Below are 20,552 nucleotides of genomic sequence, written 5' to 3' on the forward strand. Positions count from 1 at the left end.
AGGTTGAATTTTTCTGGTAAACTGTTGCTTTGGGTAAATATTGCAATGGAAAACCTCATAATTTTCAGTGTATATTTAAAATGTACTGGAATTAACAATATTCACGGTGAAATAAATTTTAACAAGGACATTGGAAAATAAAATCCTTTAACACCAATCCTAACTGGAGTGTTTGAGAAACTAAATGCTACTCTTATCTGACTAGAACATACCATTCCATTTAGAGCACCTCCAGCGTTTATCAGACCCAATGCATTTTTATTGGTGTTGGGAAACTGGTGGCATTGTGTCTAATGGTTGTCCTGGAGACTGGGCAGTATTATGACTAATAAGCCACCCAAGTGTTCACGTGATGGCAAGTTTAAATGGGTTTGTCACATTTTCAGTTGCTTTAAATAGTTTAACTGTTGCTGTGATTGTAGCTATTATCTTGCAGTCAGACTGGCTCGTCGTTCTGTTTTGGCTGAACTGAACAAGCTTTTGAATCCAGAACAGCATGGACAACAAGACGACTCGATACGAGCACCCAGTATGTTTTATTATTAACAGAACAACAAACTGTATTATTTTCTATTTCACATCTTATTGGCACACAAACAAAATTTACATCCACAGAAATTTCCACAAAATGCGAACTAGCTTGCTGTTACAGTTTAAATGTGCTCAAGAAGAGCTCAGCGCAACACATTACTGACCTCAGAAAAATGTGTAGATTTACAAAAGAAGCGGTTCTTCATCAGACCTCCCTAACAATTTGAGTTTTCGTTCGTGCTTTACAGTAGAAATACTTGAAAGTGGAGGCAGAGAACAAGCACAGTTGTTATGTACATGTTAAATGTATGAAAAATTGCACACGTTATTCTGTAGTTGCAGGTTTGACTATGACTTAAAAGGTTCAAATAGGCACACCATGGAAACTCACTCTGCAAAGGTAGGCTAGTCCTCAAAACTCTTAACCACACAAACTTTGATGAGAATCAGGCCCGAAGATGCAAATGGATGGACCGGATAAATAGTGCTGACTGCAAACGTGTAAAATAGTCCATATTTACAGCAATACTCCTCCATCACAAACATTCTTGTGTCATAGAAGGCCTTGTGTATTGTGTTGTAGCTACAGTGCAGTATGACAAACTCCGCAGAGCACCATCTAACAAAAACATGTTAATAGCAGGGAATGTCACAACGTCATGCTAAAAAGCAAAGCATTAAGAATGGGAAAGAACGGCATTAAATCAGTGTTTCTGGGCTGGTAAAGTCACGGGGAAAAGCTTTGAAATGATCCAGCGTGTCGTGTTGAATGCAGCCTGTGCAGTTAACCTCCCCACCTCTCCAGTCTGATCTAAAAGGAGTGTCACAGACATGCAACAGTGGTGCTGCTCTACCCATACGGATACAATGATTATAAAGGGTCGTACGCATGTGTGGGGGTTCCGGTTGTTGTGTGAGTGGGTGGGTGTGTGAGGGAGTCGTAACCCCAACTATATAACTTCTCTGCTGTTCCTGATCGCACAACACAGGACCATGCTGAAGATCATTCCAATAATCTGAAAACAGACATAAACAGGTAACAAGATGAAACTCCTAATTCATTATTGTGTGAAAATCACAAGCCAGTACCTTTAGACAGATATTCAAACATTGTAAAAGATCAGAGTTGAAGGTGAAAGTTTTCCAAATTCTCACCATTACTCCAGCGATGCCAATCCCTATATATCCAATGATGAGCAGCTTTTCATCGAAGAAGTTTAATATTGCAGTATGACAGTCCTAAAAACTCAAAGAAAGGAAAGGTTTAAGATAAGAATCTGAAGTGCTGCGATGGACTGGCGACCTGCCCAGGGTGACCCCGCCTCTCGCCCGAAATGTCTCGCTGGAGAAAGGCACCAGCAGCCCTCCAGACCCCACGAGTGACAAGGGTGTACCAAAATGGATGCATTGATGGATGAATCTGAAGTCAATCAGACTCAGTCCTATACTGCCACCATGTGGCTAAGAAGTGTTACAATTATCTTACCGTTTCCTCTGTTTGGTCCGGGCATAATTCTGGATTTTTCTCCAAACTGGTACCTCCACAGCAATTCAGCTGTTCATGCAGAAGGTAAATAAATATGGTTATGTCAGTGTTTCAATGTCTAACGATGCAATGAAACAAAAGCTACGCTGTACTCACAGTTTTGTGATAAATTAGTGCTATGGCAGTGCCATTAACGTTATTATCAGCAATGGAGTCGCTATAAAACTTCTGGATTTCCTCAGCAATCTATTAGAAAAGAATAAAAAAGGAGTGATTAACTCCTGGTGTTTTGACAAACTGAGATAACCACTTAATTTGTTTTTTAAACAATAATCAATTATTTCACCTGTTCTTTGTTCAAGAATCCAAACACACCGGCAGTGATCTCTGCTCCAAAGATTATCAGAAGGCAGGCAAAGAACTGCAGAAGTGGGAAAGAAGGCTTATTGTTGCAAATACTTTTTTATTTATGTATTTATTTTTCACATTATCACATCTCAGTGATCATTTACAGCACAACTTATGATTCAAATATAGACAATCTCTGAGTGTTTTTAAATGAATCATCGGTAAAGTTGCTAAATTAGTTCATCAATAGTTTCTTTTAAATTAAAAAATAATTTCAAAACATTTTCAATAAGTAAAAGAAACCCTGTCCTAGCTAAAATATAAGACAAGTAACTAGAAATTCATATTAATCTCCATAGAAATTTAAAGTGAAGGATTACGAGTTCTAAGATTTTCAGCAAGAAAAAAATAAGATAAAATTTTGCATTACAGCAACACAAGTTTAGTTTTAAGCACTTGAACTCACCGATGAAAGAAGACACTGAGACTCCCGTATGGCTCCAAAACAACCGAAGAACCCGACGACCATCATCAGGCCTCCTGCACCAAGAAGGATGTAAACAGCTGCAGAAAGACACAGAAAGGTTGATTACGATTATTCAGTGCTTGTTAAGTTTTCTCAGAAAATCTAAACATTTGAGGGAAGAATGGTCATTTTCCTGCAGTTCACAGCTTCACCTGATGGTGGCAGCATGATCCAATGCGCCTTCATGTCTTTGGGTAGGTTTATAAAAAGACTGTTTGTTGTGTTTGGGTAACAGTAGAAACATGTAGGTGGAAACTTCTTTACCAAATCAAAACTTCAGAGCCGCCTCCCACCCCTCACAGTTGGATTATCAGCTTTCTCCCACACCGAGTTTCACAGCTTTCTATGGAGATAAGTGCTGGCTGCCAGCTTGACTGCTCCTTTCAAAGAGATTATTTTTAGGATATGGGTGTTTGTAAATGGTTTTGACACGCTGCCTCTAGAGTGTAAATAATGTATCTAAAATCTAAAGTGAAATGGATTTTTTCAGATGAGAAGATGTTGAGACAGTTCCACTAAAATGATCCGGTTTTGGCACCTCCAAATATAGCCATAAGATCTTCCCAGTCGTTGATGAATCACTGTTAAATTAAAAGCAAAACTGGTTTGAGCGAGTTTCCACTGTGTAATTTTGGTGCTGTTTTCAGCTGTAGGCTTTGTTCCTCCGTGTTCTTGGATACTGAAGCAAAGGAACAGACACGATCCGTCTCGTAAAGCTGCAAATCAAATTTTGGATGGATCAAATGCTGGAAACCACGACCATCTCTGCCTGTCTCCAGTCTGGGTGACGTCACCTCCTCTGTCTGCTCCCCTGCTCCCAGCCTTCGCTACTGAGTCCTCCTCTACGCTGCAACTATACACCAGGCTGCTCCCCGAGGTCCGTGGTTAGAGTCTAATCACTGCAGCAATATAATTAACCCACATGGGCCCAACGCAAGCTGTTGTTTTCCTGTTGTTGAACAAAAGCGCAGGGAAATGCGAGCAAGTCGATTGCTGACCTGCAGGGAGCTGAAGCGCGGTATGATCGGATTCAAAGCAAATTTTCTGGCCCAACATACCTGCAATGGAAAATATGTTGGGCCAAAAAAGCTTCCACTGTATATAAAAGGTGTCAACACGTTTTCCATCAGTCAGTCATTTTAGCACTTGTTCTTTTATAGAACTTCCTGTTAGTGAAACCAGTGACATCTTGCAGACACAGACCAAGCAGCCCTGGTGGTTTTTAAAGCAGGTATGAGGCAGAAACAGGCATTAGTAAGTGTAAACATCTGCATTATCTCTTAGTTAAACTCTGTCCCTATCTTATATACACACGCGATGGTTCTGTACACACTGGAAAGTGCGGAGGTGACAGTAAGGCAAGTGAATCATCCACAGGGAATGCTGTTCTTTTGTCTTATTAAGGTAGCGTTGTGTTTGCTCTCTGTGCCTGAGGTGAATTGTTGCTACTGATGCCTTACTATTGTTTTCAGGAACTTTACAATGGCATTCATTTTGTTGTGACTGATCCTTGGCACCGTGTTGCAAATAAACAGATGCCCAAACTGCTCCAGGTGTCATTCAGCCTGAATCTAATTTCATAAAATGAGAAGAGTAAATCAGATTTACGCTGCACACACTAACTCATCGGAGATGCGAAGCTGCCTCCGGTAATTATGCTCCTACTCATTCACTGAGGCTACTTCAGATTTTTAAAGCTTTAAATCATCATATGTAGGTGGAACATGAGCTGTAACTAATATTATTCCTCCAAGAGGAAGGGTTCCACAGAGCAATATTGGCTTGCTGACAGAACTGTTCATCAACAAGTTGTTCTTCCAGGAATCTAAACAGGGACATTTTTCTACATTATCAACCTTAATAACAAGCTTTCTGATACTCATGTACAGGAAACAATATAAAAAATATATAATTAAACTTCCTAATGTTGTTTTATTTATGTAGACCTCAAAGTGGCACCAGAAATATCTATTATTTTCAATAAATGTATTTCTAATGAGGCTACTGACATGATATGCTGATATTATGTTATGTTATTGCTTAAAACGCAATAACATAACATAACTCAATTGTATCATTTGTAATAAAATATGCATCTACAGTTGAAAACAGTTCTAACATCTACATGACTTACAGTGTAGAGCTAATTTGTTGATTATATTTTAGATCACCCAATTAATAATTGGATTGCAAAAGGTCCTTAATATTTTTTTTACAGAGTCTAAAATAGGTGAAGCTAAAACTATGCCACTTTCAGACAAAAGTTTGATTTTAGTCTTAAATGCAAGATATATATGTTTTATACAGTTTTGGCTCAATTACTGCTCTGAGTGTATTGTTCTTATAGCACACTGCCATATTATTAACTGTAGTTAATAATTTATTGATCACTAAATCAGCTGATTATTTCAATAATCGACTTATCACGATGAATCAGATCTTTTCATCCTTACTATAAATGTTGTTCAGGTGTTATTTTAAATGTTCTGGGGTAAGGGATCTTCTATGCAAAGTTTTCATAGAAGATCCCATATAGAAACCAATTTAATGTGTATATTTTGAAGCAAAAAGATTAGAAAGTTCTTGGAAGATCTTTTTGTTTTTATCCATTATAAGATGCTTCTTGGGACAGACCTAATGAGCAACCCATCAGGCTATCAGTTAGGAATAATTCAGCAAACGTTACTGTGCACTGATAGGAACCTGTTTTGTTACCGAAGGTGAAACATGGTGGTAAAGTAAAAAATATATTTAACTGACAGGTGTTTGGATATTTGCATGTAACCAAATTGTAAAGATATCTCACCCTGGATTTGCATAAATTTCCATAGCAAAAAAAAAAAGAGAGAGACAATCAGAGAGTTTCCATCTGACACACCCAACCTGCTCCTCTGGTCCTGAGGGAGGAACTGGTTCCATGACAGGACAGCAGGGAGTTGATGAAGTGAAGTCACCATTTTAGGTCATGCTCTAAACGGGAGCAACAAGAACAGGCTTCTTTCAAAGCGTGCGCTCCTACACAGAACAAGAAATAGAGAGCCTGTTGTATTGAGGACTGAACACTGAGGCTGCTTGTCTTCTCTACTGTATGTCTTAATAATCTGCTGTGTGTTTAGTGGGAGTTATGCAAAAAAACATAAACAACTCATTCAGTATTCAAAAAGCCACCTGACTACAAAGTGTCACCAAGTTAATGTGATAACATAACCGAAACAGGGCTGCATTTCCAACATTTCCAAAGATCTCAGTGAGCAGTTCATTTATTCATTCATTCTACCAATCCAAATCTGTTAGGCAAAATTCACAGATTTTGCTGCTATTTTCCCCTGCAGATCTTTATGGATCTGAGTACAAAGCAAACTTTGAGGTGTTCCTTTCGGTTTATTTTAGGATAAAAAGAAAAGCTCCGGGGGCGCCGCGTGGCTCAGTGGTGGAGCAGGTGGACTATTTACAGAGGCTACAGTCCTCAACGCAGTTGTTCTTGGTTTTGATTCGGCCATTTGCTGCATGTCTTCCACTTCTCTCTCTGTCCTTCTTCACGTACAGCTACTGTTAAATACATGCCATAAAAAACTGAAAAAGGAAAGCTTCACACTAATTTAAGTACGTTCATTTTCCACAAGCCGTAGTATTCTTTAAGGTAAAATGCTTATGTTTTAAGCTAAAAATGTATGCAAATGTGTTGAGTATCCCGACCCCACAAGGGAAAAAGGGTGTACAGAAAACGGATGGATGGATGGATATGTTGAGTAACCACCATGTAGAAGCCAGCAGTGTTCTTTCACATGAGAGCAGCTTTACAGTAGATTCAAATCTAACAGGAAGCAACATATGGGTAAGTGGTTAATGGACCGCATGAACAACCGCACCCATCTTCCATCTAAATGACTTGAATGCAACATAACTTTTCTACTAATGCTTGCAACTGATGATTAAATTGCAGTGATGAAAACAGCGATATTCAATAAATTGGAATATCCATTCCCATTAGGTTTCATCAGATTAAAAGTACCTTTTGAAAATAATAACACCCTTTAAGCTGCTATTAGTTACACTTTCATTTACGTCCATATTTTATTATTATATGTAGAAAGTTAGAAATAGGTAGAAATATAAATACTTTATGATCAAATTTACAGCTATGTGCTGTTTTAAATATGGTATTGGCCTAAACTGAAACACGGATTGAAAAGATCTACATGTAGTGTGCTGCCTTCTTCAAACGTAAATTATATACTCTTAATGCATTGAAGTTGAAAAATGTTTTAATTGTGTACGGTGAGAGAAGGAGACCTAAAAACTGCAACGTACCGATGAAGAAGGTGTCAGGAGCTCCATCGCCTGTCAGCAGCTTCACTGTGTTCGGGTCAAACCTCAGCCACAGTCCCACAGCCAGCACCAACAGGCCCGACAACTGCAAAACGATACCAAAAATACAAGAAATAATAAAGATTTCTGAAAATTATTTTTCTTATTTCTAACAGTTGACACTTTGACCTCCCCCAAAGTACTGACCCTTTACATAATTGTTAAAAGAGGTAAGTATTTTGAATGCTCCTAATAATTTGGGGTATGTTTTGTTCTTTATTAAGTTTTTCCCATATTATTTTCATCTTTGCTTATTAAATATTGACATGGGGGAAATATGGGGTGTAGTTATGGACACAGGAGGTTAAAATGAAATAATAAAAATAAATCACCAGATCATTGACTGATCAAACCCCTAAAATGAATTTATGGTTTGCTTCTTGTTGACTGTATCATCTTGTTAGTTAGCATTCTTCAGTAGGTGGCGCTGTTGCTCTTGTCTCATCAGTGAGATGGTTTCTGATGCTCACTGCCTGTTTTTCTTTCTGTTTATTCAAAACAGGCATGTGCCAGGAATGTTAATGGTTCACCTCTACAGCGACTCTGGCTCTGCTAAAAGAAACTGAAAAGAAAAAGTTCAAGTATATGCTTGCTGTGAATTCTCACTCCTGTTTTGGGTATGGCCAGACTAGTAATAAACCCTGAAAAAATTAGTTGTTTTTTTTTCTCAAACCCCACATGAACCAAAACCCTAAGATCCTAAAAAGACAACCAAACTGTGTGATCAATAAATAGCGCCTTCTTCTCTTTTTTCCCAATCTTTTGAAGCCTAATAGTGTTACCTGATTGCTTAATGGGTGTCATCAATAAAAGAAGATTCTTGCTGCAGTATCTCACTTGTCTACATGGACTATTAGAACAAGAACATCAGGGGGCCATCTCCCAGGGTGCACTTCAGCCACTGGTTGTGCCAGCCTCACAGCGCCTTGGTGATGTAACTCACGTTGGCATTGGCTGCATGTTGGCTGTGCACCCCAAAATGACAGCGCACTGTACGCCTCTTTTGGCTCCAGCGACAAGAACTCTCCTTTCTGCCTCAAAACGGCAGAAACAAAGAGGCTGCTGTCAGTTTTGGGGTGAGACAAGAGATCATCTTACAGAGCACAGAATCAATGCTGCTTCTTAAACTCATATATAGTGTATCATTTAACAGTAAAACACCAGTGCTCACAGCTGACAACCAAAAAGGCATTTGGCTTTGTATCTGTATTGATTTTCCTCTCTGAATGAGCAAGAAATGAAAAGTAGCTCGGGTTCTGAATTTACAACTAATAGAAGATTGTGTGAATTTATACTAGGGGTGTAATCAAATGAGGATGTAACTGATGCCAGCAAAAAACTGAAGCTGTGATACAAGGAATTGTAGAACAGAAGAGAAAAACATTTTAAAACATCTAAATTCTCTTTAACAAGCCTTCACATGCAACTTTTCTTTCTTTCTTTGCAATTTATAAAAAAAATCTAAAAGTATTCAGTACTGTAAAAAATAGATTTTATTGATTTCTTGTCACTCTTTCACTGCCAATGATAATTTGATAAAACAGAAAATGAAACAGGGTCATAAGTGAAATACTGTAAGTAACTCTCTCCTAAACCTAATAGCCACACTTGGCAGCAACAAGTTGTGAGTCTGTGGAAGAATTTTGATGCACATTTACATGTACTGGACTTACATCCAGACTTTGACTACCTCCATAATCATTTTGGGACAGGCTTTTGTGTTCTTTATACAGAGCAGTCGTTCTCCCTGGGGATTCTCCAGGAAATGCATTTTCTGCCCAGGAAGATCTGGTTCCTTTGTGGACTAATGAAAGAGTTGTCAGTGCGGTCTTGGAGTAATTTTGGTTAGCCATCCACATCTTGGAACATTCACCACTGTTGTTTCATCAATTTGTAGATAATGGCTCTTACTGTGGTTCACTGCAATCCAGAAGCATTAGAGATGCTTTGTATCTCTTTAAAAACCAATAGATGTCACTTTTTTTTAACTTGTCTTTTCTTGAAGTTTTGTTTTTATTATTATTGGAGCACAATTTGTTTCTTTGTTTCTTTATTTTACCCTACTTCGTGTTGTCAGAATGGTGCTATTTAACGGGTATGTTGATTCTGCAGATTAGTAATTACGCCTGGGTGTGGCTTATGAAATCAGGCCAGCTTTCCTAATTAACTGTGGCTTGACTTCTTCTTCTTCACATAGGCTACAGGTTGCAGCAGCTGATTTATGTCAGATGATGAGACAGTGCATGAAAAGCAAGCACCATTAAACTAAAACAAACTAAAACAAGCTCATTAAACTAAAACAAACTGATGCAGCATCTTGTTCAAAGTGAATATGTCTCCTAAAAATGCTCTGTACTGAACCCAGCATTGGAATAGGAAAGTCACAACACAATGCCAAGTCCGAAGGGATATGTGTTGGAAACATAGCAGCATAGTGCAGCTCTAATGAACAGTATGTGCTGTAGAATAGACAGGGTGCTTTACATGCAACATAAATCATTCTGAATAGAACAGATATTGTCTTTGCTAAATGAATATTTAAACACACTTTATATATCATTCATAACAAGGCTGCTATATTACTTCAGCGCTATTAGATTAATAAAATGAAAAGTAGATCAATATGTGTATTAAGAAGGGTTGAAGTAGGGAGGTAGTGCAGACTCAGAGAGGATGAGGACTGAACAGGTGCTTAGTAACTATCTGCAGAAATATATTCTCTTTAAAACTCTTAAACTAGGCTCCCATTAAAACACAGTATAAACAAATGGCACGCATATGGCGTGTCATAAATATTGAACATGTAAACACCACTGCGAGGCGAAGTGGATCACAAAGGCGCCAACAGTTTCTTGCCACCGGAAAAGATGATTATGTCGCTTAAAAACGACGGAAATCTTCTGCTTTTGTGATTGTATGTTAATCACAAGACATCAGAATATGCCCACACATCTGAGTGTTAAATATGAACAACAGCGTCTCCACGCAAATTCATTCCCATCGCGGACTCACCCAGAAGATGAAGTTGAAGGCGAAGAGCAGATATTTCACGCATTTCATCCCGCCTTGCACTTTGCTCATGATGTCGCCCGATATGTCGATTTGTCCGATCAGAAGCCTTTGTCTTGTTTTTTGTTTTATTTTGCGAACCGTCGCGTCTTACCACTGAACATCAGCCCCATGCAATGATGATGAAGACCTGCCCCGTTAGTCTATATGAAAACATGCGCACAAGCTGCTCAGGCTGACTGGGAAGCTGCTACCGCCCAATGGTGATGCGAGCGCCGTCGAGGAGGGAGGAGGCCATCAGGGTCCATTAGGGACCCTGAGGGGAAAAAAAAAAACACAAAAAACGTCAAACGGTTCCTCCACTTTGGTTACGTCAGTGTACATCAGTGTTGGCTTTAGTGACCTGGTCAATGAGAAATTCTCCTGTAATCTATTGTTTTTTCAACTGGCCTCATTTGCAAGGAAAATTAGTTTGCAGCTATGACTAAATCCACGAATTATATAACAATCTGTGTGAATCAACAGACGTGGCATCTGCTATTTTTATTCTATTTTTGATCAATCTAATTTTATTTGTACTATTGTAACAAGAGTTGTTATTGTTGACAAGTCATTAAAACGGGATTAAGCTTTTTTTGTCTCTTGTCTCTTTTTTCTTATAAACAATGTAATTGTGAAATTGATACACTGTTATTTTGGTTGAAGACATTTTTTATGAATAAAAATCTGATAACTGGCATGCATGCATAGAACCACCTTTTTTGTACTTGCAGGTGATTGTAAGGATGGCAGTATTTGTATTTCAATTCATGGTTTAAAATTATAGAACAAGTTAAATGAGGAGTCAAAATTTAATGCAATTTAAAAGGAAATAGAAGGAGGTCATTTTCACAAGATGAAAGCATTAACATGTATGTAAATTGAGGCTCACACATATGAGTGTGTGTGGGTATGGCTGTATTAATGTATATATTTAGACATATGTAAACCCAGATAAAACGGAAAATTAATTAGCCTATGTTTATTTTATATTTTTTTATTTAATAATGAGGGTCCATCTGAAAATATGGTATGAGTTTATGGGGTGGGAGTCCATAAGTTTCTTGCTTCTTCCTACTCCTTTTCAAGCATATTGTGGTACAAAAATAAGTGTGTTTTGTATTCCATGTTCATCTGTGTGATTTTATCCTTCTATCATGTTAAAAATAAATAAATACGGTGGTACGATGGGTTTAGTGTGATGTGCAGTGTTCATTTTTCACAATGCATAGCATTTTTTCATTTTGCGACAAATTTTCAGTTCTGGTCTCAGCACCTTATTCCATCCTCCACTTTCTTGAGTCAAACTGCATCGGTGACTCAACCAGTGACTCAATCAGCTGATAAAGAACGCTGACAATGCAGAAAAAGTTCCTGCCCACTGCCATCATCATTTTGAATGACTCGTTGAAGAAACTTGGCCAGTTTAAGTTGAAACATAATTTAGTTTTGTTTTGGGTTTAACAAACTCTGTTAAATGAAATTTAATTGAAATAGCTTGTCCTGTCAAGCCATTCTTCCGACTGTCCTGTGGATTTCTGCAGTTTGGTCAGAGTTACCGTGAACTTCTTGGCTTCTTTTGTGGTCAGTCCTTTCCATGTCTGACCTGTATGTTTAGATGGATGTTCATCTCTTTACAGGTTTACAGTTTTCCATACTATTTTCATATTTGGACAATGCACTGAATATTTCTGTCTGAGGTTTTGGATGCAGTTGTGTAACAGAACCTTACTTTCAACTTGTCCACAACTTTTTGTTTGACAGGCCAGACGTGTTTACTAGATTAATTGTAAAAACACTTCAGGTTTATATGTCACATTCCTTCCACGTCACAATTATGCAGTACTTTGCTTAGGATAATCCTATAAAAACCAAAATTCAATACATTTACATTTTTGGTTGTAATGTGACAAAATGTGAGGCACTGTACTTATATCATTGGAAATAAAGCAAAGGCAGGACGACACTGTCCTTCAAGAGTCGCTGATATCATTGTTTATTATGAAAATATAGTCTTGTCCTGTGTCCACTTTACACACAGACAGACACCAAGTCTACTCTTATACTAAGTCTACATCCAGACACTCTGTTCACTCTAAAACTTTGAATACATTTATGATCTTCAAATGAAGTATTCAGTTCAGTCAAGATTTAAATTCTGCTTATAGTGATTTTCCTGCACAAACTACAGAAAAAAACTTGTATTTCCTTTCAATGATATACAGATGGTATGTAGTGTCATGATTGGGAGAAAGTATGATTCTGTTATATCTTGAGAAAAACTTGCATGTTTTTCTCAAGATATATGACTAAGTGGAATCAGGAAGTAATTACATTCTCCCTGAATCCTCATGATGTGAGGTCACGTTGCTATGCTGTGCCGCCCTCATTTACAGTTTTGTTTTCAGGAATAGCACATTGTTTCATGACACAGTCGGACTTAAGAACTTTTGCATGAATGGTTCTCTTTAGATCAAATCACTTTAGATGTGTCCCTTTTGACTCAACACCATGGATGACTCTGTATCCTAGATTCCCTGGAGGAATCTTTCTTCAAGACTGTCAGTTGCAGATTTCATTTTCCAGACATTTTGTATTGCTTTTTCTTTTTCACAAGTAAAAGCCAATGAAAATCCATTTTCAGTGGCTTTAAGCTCATTTCAGTTAGCAGGTTTTCAGGAATATTTGCTTCATTTGCTGTTGTTTATGTCTAATTATATCAAATATTATTTGATTTCAATCAAAAAACAGTTTTCTGTTACTAATGACCTTCCCCAAGGGACCAATTTGAAAAATCTTGTTTAATTTTATTTACTTATGTTTAATTTTTACACAATGTAAACATAATCTAATATATATATATATATATATATATATATATATATATATATATATATATATATATATATATATAAAAGCACATATTTTTAGATATGTGCTTACAGCTGCAAAAAAAAATAAAAAATCTGTGAACAATTTATGTCTGAATCCAAGCCATTTCCCTGCATTAAGGGCTGATATGGCACATTACCAAAGCTCTTTGTCATCTGTGCAGGCCGGAGGGGGTCAGCTGGGGTTCACCCACTCTGACATCCAAGCTTCTCATGTTTGTGCCGCCTTTGTTTTCTGCCGTGCTGTGGGAGGGAAACAGCGACCCCACTGTTTGAGGACCAGTTTGGGTGAATCACGGGACACATCAGATCACTGCCTACTCATTTTATTTATTTATTTATTTATTTATTTATTTATTTATTTATTTAGATAGATAGATAGATAGATAGATAGATAGATAGATAGATAGATAGATAGATAGATAGATAGATAGATAGATAGATAGATAGATAGATAGATAGATAGATAGATAGATAGATAGATAGATAGATAGATAGATAGATAGATAGATAGATAGATAGATAGATAGATAGATAGATAGATAGATAGATAGATAGATAGATAGATAGATAGATAGATAGATAGATAGATAGATAGATAGATAGATAGATAGATAGATAGATAGATAGATAGATAGATAGATAGATAGATTCTCTTTGACACTGCTGACAAAACTAACGATTTCAATGTGTAAAATTATTCAGCTGCTTCATTGTCAACGTAACATCTGATCATCCGATCCTGTCATATAATTACCTCTGAGATAATATACTCACGCTGATATTATGTCCTGTGGGTTTAATGGAGTGAAAATCCCATCATCCCTACGCAGTCATCGTCTCTCCATCCTCCTCAACCGTCTTTACTGTGCATCACATGCAAATTGGACACTGTGGTGTAATCTGATCGCCATATGGTGCAACTGTGAGTCACCATCATGATCCAAGAGGCATCAAGCATCAGAGATGTGATCATGGTAAAATAATTACTGCCCTTGAGATTGCATCAGCATCATGTGTAATTCACTTCTCTGAAATAATTGGTGATTTACTGTCAAGGTGTCAAAAGGCAACTTGTGACCTATCACCAGGAGTAGCATCAATTACAAATCCATCATTAGCTGAATATTTTGCACGTGTCAGAATGCATTATTGTTGAATACATTAGAAAGACCTTCTATTAGATGAAGTTCTTAAAAGAGCAGGACTGTAAAATTTCTTTGTCGCCATCTAGTGGACAAAGTCAGAAGCAGCTGAATGACAGCTGCTAATCCAACCCAAGCCCACAAGGACACAGAGTGGTGGCAGCATCATGCTCTGAGTTACTTTGGTTCAGCAGAAATGAAGAAGCTTTAAAGTATTTGCCCTGTATTAAGAAAAATACAGGGCAGAGGCTGCGAAGAACTAGCAGGATTTCCACCTTACAGAAGGAAAATTTATTAAAAAATGCACAAATCATTTTAATTTTGTCTTAATCTCTTTATTGATTAACTAAATGCACTTATTTAATGAAACAGAAAAGCAGAGAATCTATAATAGATTTGCTATAGAAAAGGGATCTGTAAATCACTTCTGTAAAACTTTCCTGGCATTTGAGTAAAAGTGACTGTATATCCTTTTCCCGTTGTAATTAAACTGAAATCTAAACATGTGCTTAATAAGAGTTTTTGTAGTTTTTGCGTTCCATTTTAGGCAGGATTTTAATTTGTTTGAAAGTTTTCAGAAAGACTCTGATCTCAGTTACAATTTATCCATAGATTTCAATTAAAAAGTGTATCTGTATCAACTGCCTGAATTAAATTAAAAATGTAAGCTTATGGACGCTCTCCATCCAGTCTGATTGTTTTGTAGCTATTTTGAAAAGAAAGATGGGCAAATGTTTTTGGTTTCCAGACTCATTTTAGAAACATACACCAAAGGACGCGCAGCTATAACGAAAGATTTAAGGTTTTCTCAAGCATGCATTAAGGCAGGGATGTCAAAGTCAAATACACAGAGGGCCAAAAAAACAAATTTGCTACAAGCCGAGGGCCGGACTGGTTTAATGTTTATTAAAACATATTGAAATGATTGCACATAGCCTATTGAACCAAGACCTAACAGAGTGTATTATTTAACGATTAAATGAATAAAGCAATATTTTGTTATGGCTCTGTCAGTAACTTCAAGGGAAAACATTTTTCAAGAGGCAAACGGCAACAAATTTAATTGTTTTTAAAAACAAAATATGTTTCTTAATATCAAGATAAATGCATAAATCAAAGTGCATGCATTATAAACTGAAAATGCATTACTGTGCTGCTCTATGATCCTACCGATCACTGCTTTCAAATAGTAAAGTAAAAAAATAAATCAAATCAGTTGTATTCTTTCTCATGGCTCTTATCTGCAATTTTACCTGAATCCATTCAACTGAAAAATAAATACAAAAAAATAAAATAAAATACAAAAATATATGGCACACAGACAAAACAATACTTCATTCAAAGAAAAATCACGTCTTGTAGAAACAAATGTAAAAATTTAACTGAAACTTATAAACTGAAAATACGTTACTGCTCTGTGATGCTCACTTGTCTGAGGCTGAGCCTGATACTTGGAGGTGTCTCATCTTTTGTACAAGTTCATCAATGTTCGGGGTGAGGCTCTGAGCTGATGAATAATGAAGCCGTTTGGGCGCGCTGTAGTCACTTCGCGGGCTACCGTTGCATTATGGGAAATGTAGTGTTTGCAGGCAAAACACGAGCGGGCGGCTCTGGCTTGCGGGCCGGTTCTCATAGTAATTAAATATCATTCAGGGGGCCATAGATAATTGATTTGCGGGCCGGATGTGGCCCGCGGGCCTTGACTTTGACATATGTGCATTAAGGAATGCATGTTTGAGAAATTAATATTCTCAAACGGGCATAAACAGGGGACAAATTTTAACATGCTATAAATCTCAAAAATGGCAATTTTATAGATAATCCCCCCTTTAACATCTAGCTTTATTTTAATAATTAAATTAAATTGGACTTAACATAAACTGTTTTTTGTAGGGTAAATGTAGAACCATGGAATAAATCAAATCAACTCAAATTTTATTATATTTTCTATAGGGTTGTTTCAGTAAATATAACATCTTAATTATGGCCACTCCTGTATTTTTCATTTTACCACCAGACTTCAAACTGTTTATTCTATAGACACTAGAATGATTTCCCGCATGTTCAGTAAGGTTAGGTTCTGACATGGTTCAGTTCTGGTCTTTGTCCACTAGAGGGAAGTGTTGCATCTGATTTTGGGAGCAGCTCTTGAGGGATAGTCGGTCTCCAGATTCAAGAGCTCTGGTTGAAAAACTGCATTTATATCTGACAGGTTGAAACTATTACAAATGAAACGTCTTATTGTAAAACACCAGCTTCTTCATTTCACTTCAGTTTCCCTTGTGCTTCCAATCCGGAGTTTCACAAGATCTGCTCGTGAACACAAGTTGTGATACAAGACTGGGCAGGGAACCCAAAAATATCCCAACTGATACTGAGTGAATGCCAGCAGTCCAATTTTTTTGTGTGCAGACAACAGCAAAATGTCACTGCCAAAACAAAGAATATGCTAAGCCATGATATAATCAGTGAGCAGGCCTCATGAATCATTCGCTGTCTTACTTTTTTAATGGATATTTCTTAAACAAGTTGTTTCATATCAAATGTAGAATGATGGTGAGAAGAATCAACATAAATACCAGTCAAAGCAATAAATAAGGTTCATGATCTGTCAAAAACATATAGATTTGTCTGTTTTTTTTTAACGAAAGATGCAAATCTCATATTGTTTTTTTGTGATGTTTCTTCATAGTTGCAGGAACCACTTCAAGAAACATACAGTTTATGTTTGTATATGTTTAATAAATAACATAAACATAACTATTTATTATTTTAAAAAATGAACAAATTGCTTATAACAGACCTGGGTTAAATTGTATCCGCTGAATGGTTTTATTAGTCTTTCTCAGCCAAACGGATTTTCTTTAAGACGGTGAACAGTGAGGCAAAAATGATTGCAAGAAATTTGACTGTTGCTGTGCCAAAACTTTTACGGGCCTTTTACTGTGACTGACTCAGCTGCTATTAACAACACAGATTTTAGCCTCTGCTTTGTAAAAGCTACAGTCAAATAGACTTGTAAACCGAAATGCTGTGTTTTCAGAAGCTGTGGTTTGCAGTGCAGCTGTGGTTTGGTCCACAAGTCCGCTTCTTTGTCCAAATCTGGAATTTAGTACATCATAATTCTTTTTCCGATATAAAATGTTGTTGATGGTCATAAAAATAACCCATTAAATTACATGTTTAAGCAGGACAAACGTGCCGTCTGCAGGTTTGGGGCTAATTTTATTGTAGTTTTGTGGTTGGATTAGGCTCTACATCATACAAAATATAAGGAGAAAGCTGAATTCAGAGAAAATGCTACTGGATTGTATGCATTTAATAGTACCTCCTAATTCCTTTTTTGTAGGAACTCAATTGCAATAAGGAAGGATTAAAGTTCCTATTAAACTAAGGCTGTTTTTATAAAAGTGATACTTTGGAATTGGGAGAATAAAAAGCCCTTAAAGTATGGTTTAAACTAGCAAGATATTCTACATATATGTAATTTTCAAATTGCATTAAATTTACTTTGGCTTAGTAATATCTTGCGGTAAAGTACTAGACTGCAACCAACTGAATACTGTTCACTTCTCTATCCAAACATGTGACAATTATTCAGCTCCTTCAGTAGAGAAAAAAAGAACATGCACCAAGAAAGACATAACATTTTTCTGTCTTGTGGGTTGTGGTCAATTGTCTTTGAATACTATAACCCTGCATCACTGCTTAGTTTAAGGCTGGTTGGATTCCAGTATTGTTCTCTTATCTTAAGGTCAACAAAATTTTCCTCAATTTTCGTGACCATCAAAATATCTTTGAAGTTGATGGAAAATGAATAAGAAAAATACAATAGATTATTCCACCGTTTTTAGACTGTCATATTAAACTGTGAAAAAGTCTTTACAGCCCTGATATGTCACATTTAAATGTATAAAACTATCAAACAACTTATGCAACTCCTAAGTCTTTGTTTTGTTTTTGCAGCCATTGAGTGGCAGAAACTTCAGCTTATCGTCCCGAGCAGATGGCCGACTTTCTGGTAAAAAGATGAATTAATGGTGCCATCAGTTTGTTAGTCAACAAGTTATTGAAGAAACGAGGAAGTTCTAGACCATCACACTCCCTCCACCATGTTTAGCAATCTTTTGGTGTTTCTTTGTGGAAAAGCTGTTTTACTTTTGCTCCAAATGTGAACGGATGCATTCTTCCCGAAAAGTTCCACTTTTGTCTCTTCAGTGCAAAAAAAATCCCCAGAAATTTTGGGCACCATCAAGAACATCTGTTTTTAACTTTCTTAGTGTGAGTAATTAAGCCTTGGTGGAATTAAAAAAAGCTGAATTAAAAAAGTTGTTAATCCCAGGGATTAATAGTTTAATAAGACGAAATATTGTTTTCACATAGGACCAGGTTAGTGTAAACAGTTTCTCCATTACTAAATATAATGATGATTTAACATCTGTTGTTTTTGTATTTATTCTGGTTATCTACTTGCTTGATGGACCTAAACATGTATGTGTAACAAAAGATAGAAATGTAAGGAATCTGTAATGAGGAAATCAATTTCTTTCACACAACTCTATTTAACTGACTAATTCCACCACACAATATTATCACTCTAATTTTAATGTGACCTGGAATAAATTAATATTATACATCTTATTGCCAATTAATTCTCCTAAATGTAGCAGACTGACCAAGTTTTGCAGCTCTTTTAAGTAATGGTAATGGTTTTTACAAGGAGAACATTTCTAATTTCCAACTATAAAGTCTAATCCTTTAATAGTTGCAAGAGAACACTTGTACTTCACCAAACTGCCTCTTTTATAAAAACAGCAGCTGATTAAAACACCTTCACAATCATGTTAATACTTAAATGGCTAAAACTACTTGCAGATACTCTTTGACCCAGGTCTGGTGTGTATACATGCAGTCCTGATACTTTGACACATACAAGAATAATTTACTTTGTGCAGAGGGTGAGAAGTCCTTGGTGATAAGTTATATGCAGAAACACGGCGGTCGGCATTTTTATGTGTCTGTCTATATTGTGTTCTGTGTGCCAGACTACGGGTGAGTCTTCACTGCTGCCACGATTTGCGGCTGAGCACACACACACACGCCACGTTGATCCGAATGAGCCTCCAAGCCACCAGGTTCTTGAATGAAGTCAGCGCTCGGACAAAAGTGTGCGAGTTGGTGCAGTGGGAGTTCCAGTGCCTCGCGTCGATTCCTAAACATCTCGAGCCTCCAGATGGAGGGACGTGGCACGTCGTCTCAAAGAAATACTGTTTCTTGTTAACATTGTTTATGTTCACATACGGGAGCACTGTCACCTCATTGCCTGAGATGTCTGTGGCTTTGGTTTTGTCGCCCACCCAGACACTAACACTCTCACACACCGAGTACACCCCCCGGTGCTGAGGCTGCCTTCGAGTCCTCCTGCTGACACCCTGTCCCCCTGCTGGCTCCGCATCGGGGGGCTGTGAGCTGAAAAGCACCCTGGGTGAGAGGTGGCGGCGCTTATTGAAGAGCTTGGGGTCCACAGTGGGGATGGAGGTGGGGTTGTCCTGTTGTGCTGTTGTGACGCTGCACAAGAGCCCTATGATGGGGGCCACAGCCTGGGCACTGAAGACCAGAAACAGGACCAGCATGGATGACCTCATGGGCACACGATCTGAGACAACCAATGAGAAGAGCAAAAACAACTGTTACAACACAATCAAAAAACATCCAAATGAAAGAAGAAGCCAGCTTCTGGTATGTTGATGTGAAAAACGCTGGTGTTTGAGTTGTTTATAGCTACCTTAGAGAAACATCAGTAGTCATAAACAGTAGTTAACCTTTAACAATGTTTTTGTGCTTGTTTTTTGGCAACTCTAATGAATTTAAAACCTTCGTGTGTTCACCAGTTTATCTACTGCTTGGTCTTAGGCAAGGCAAGTCCATCTTAATGGCAGCATTTATACAAGAGGTGAGTCAACCTGCTTCACAGAAGAGTAAACACAACACAGATGAAGATAATTAAAAACATGACATACTTCAAAAACAATGATGATAAAGTTTAAGGGCCACATAAAAAAGCAAAGATTAAATTGGTGGCTTAAGAAGGTAATATATAAATACAATGCCCCATTAAAATAAAACTTGACCTTTATGTTTAAGTAGCAGAAAAACTGTTTTGCTCCTTCTTGTTTAGACCTGGTTCTGGGATTTCCAGATTAAAAGGT

The 20,552-nt window shown here is 37.3% G+C and overlaps 2 protein-coding genes across 2 annotated transcripts in view; both read right to left on the minus strand.

The window, feature by feature from the left end:
- Positions 1-517: 517 nt before the first annotated feature.
- Positions 518-10,544, minus strand: tspan2a (tetraspanin 2a). Its single transcript, XM_008408950.3, has 8 exons — positions 10,272-10,544; positions 7,203-7,305; positions 2,832-2,929; positions 2,364-2,438; positions 2,174-2,263; positions 2,018-2,086; positions 1,687-1,770; positions 518-1,547 (listed from the first exon to the last, which is right to left on the minus strand). The coding sequence occupies exons 1-8, from the start codon at positions 10,338-10,340 to the stop codon at positions 1,482-1,484; spliced, it is 654 nt and encodes a 217-aa protein (XP_008407172.1). The 5' UTR covers positions 10,341-10,544; the 3' UTR covers positions 518-1,481.
- A 4,684-nt stretch (positions 10,545-15,228) lies between these two features.
- Positions 15,229-20,552, minus strand: part of ngfb (nerve growth factor b (beta polypeptide)) — a 28,079-nt gene continuing 22,755 nt past the window's right edge. The window contains exon 3 of the mRNA XM_008408951.2: positions 15,229-19,999. Within this exon, the coding sequence (XP_008407173.1) occupies positions 19,404-19,988 (585 nt within the window). The 5' untranslated portion in view covers positions 19,989-19,999 and the 3' untranslated portion in view covers positions 15,229-19,403. The remainder of the gene's footprint in view (positions 20,000-20,552) is intronic.

Source organism: Poecilia reticulata, chromosome 5 (assembly GCF_904066995.2).
Source record: "Poecilia reticulata chromosome 5, P_reticulata-male-v2, whole genome shotgun sequence".
Taxonomy (NCBI): Eukaryota; Metazoa; Chordata; class Actinopteri; order Cyprinodontiformes; family Poeciliidae; genus Poecilia; species Poecilia reticulata.

Excerpts from the sequence above, each read along its gene's own strand:
- tspan2a (XM_008408950.3), bottom strand. The coding sequence starts at position 10,340 with ATGAGCAAAGTGCAAGGCGGGATGAAATGCGTGAAATATCTGCTCTTC. Across the intron at positions 2,264-2,363 it reads GATTCTTGAACAAAGAACAG|ATTGCTGAGGAAATCCAGAA; the intron begins GTGAAATAATTG and ends CTTTTCTAATAG. Across the intron at positions 1,548-1,686 it reads TTGGCATCGCTGGAGTAATG|ATTATTGGAATGATCTTCAG; the intron begins GTGAGAATTTGG and ends GTCTGTTTTCAG.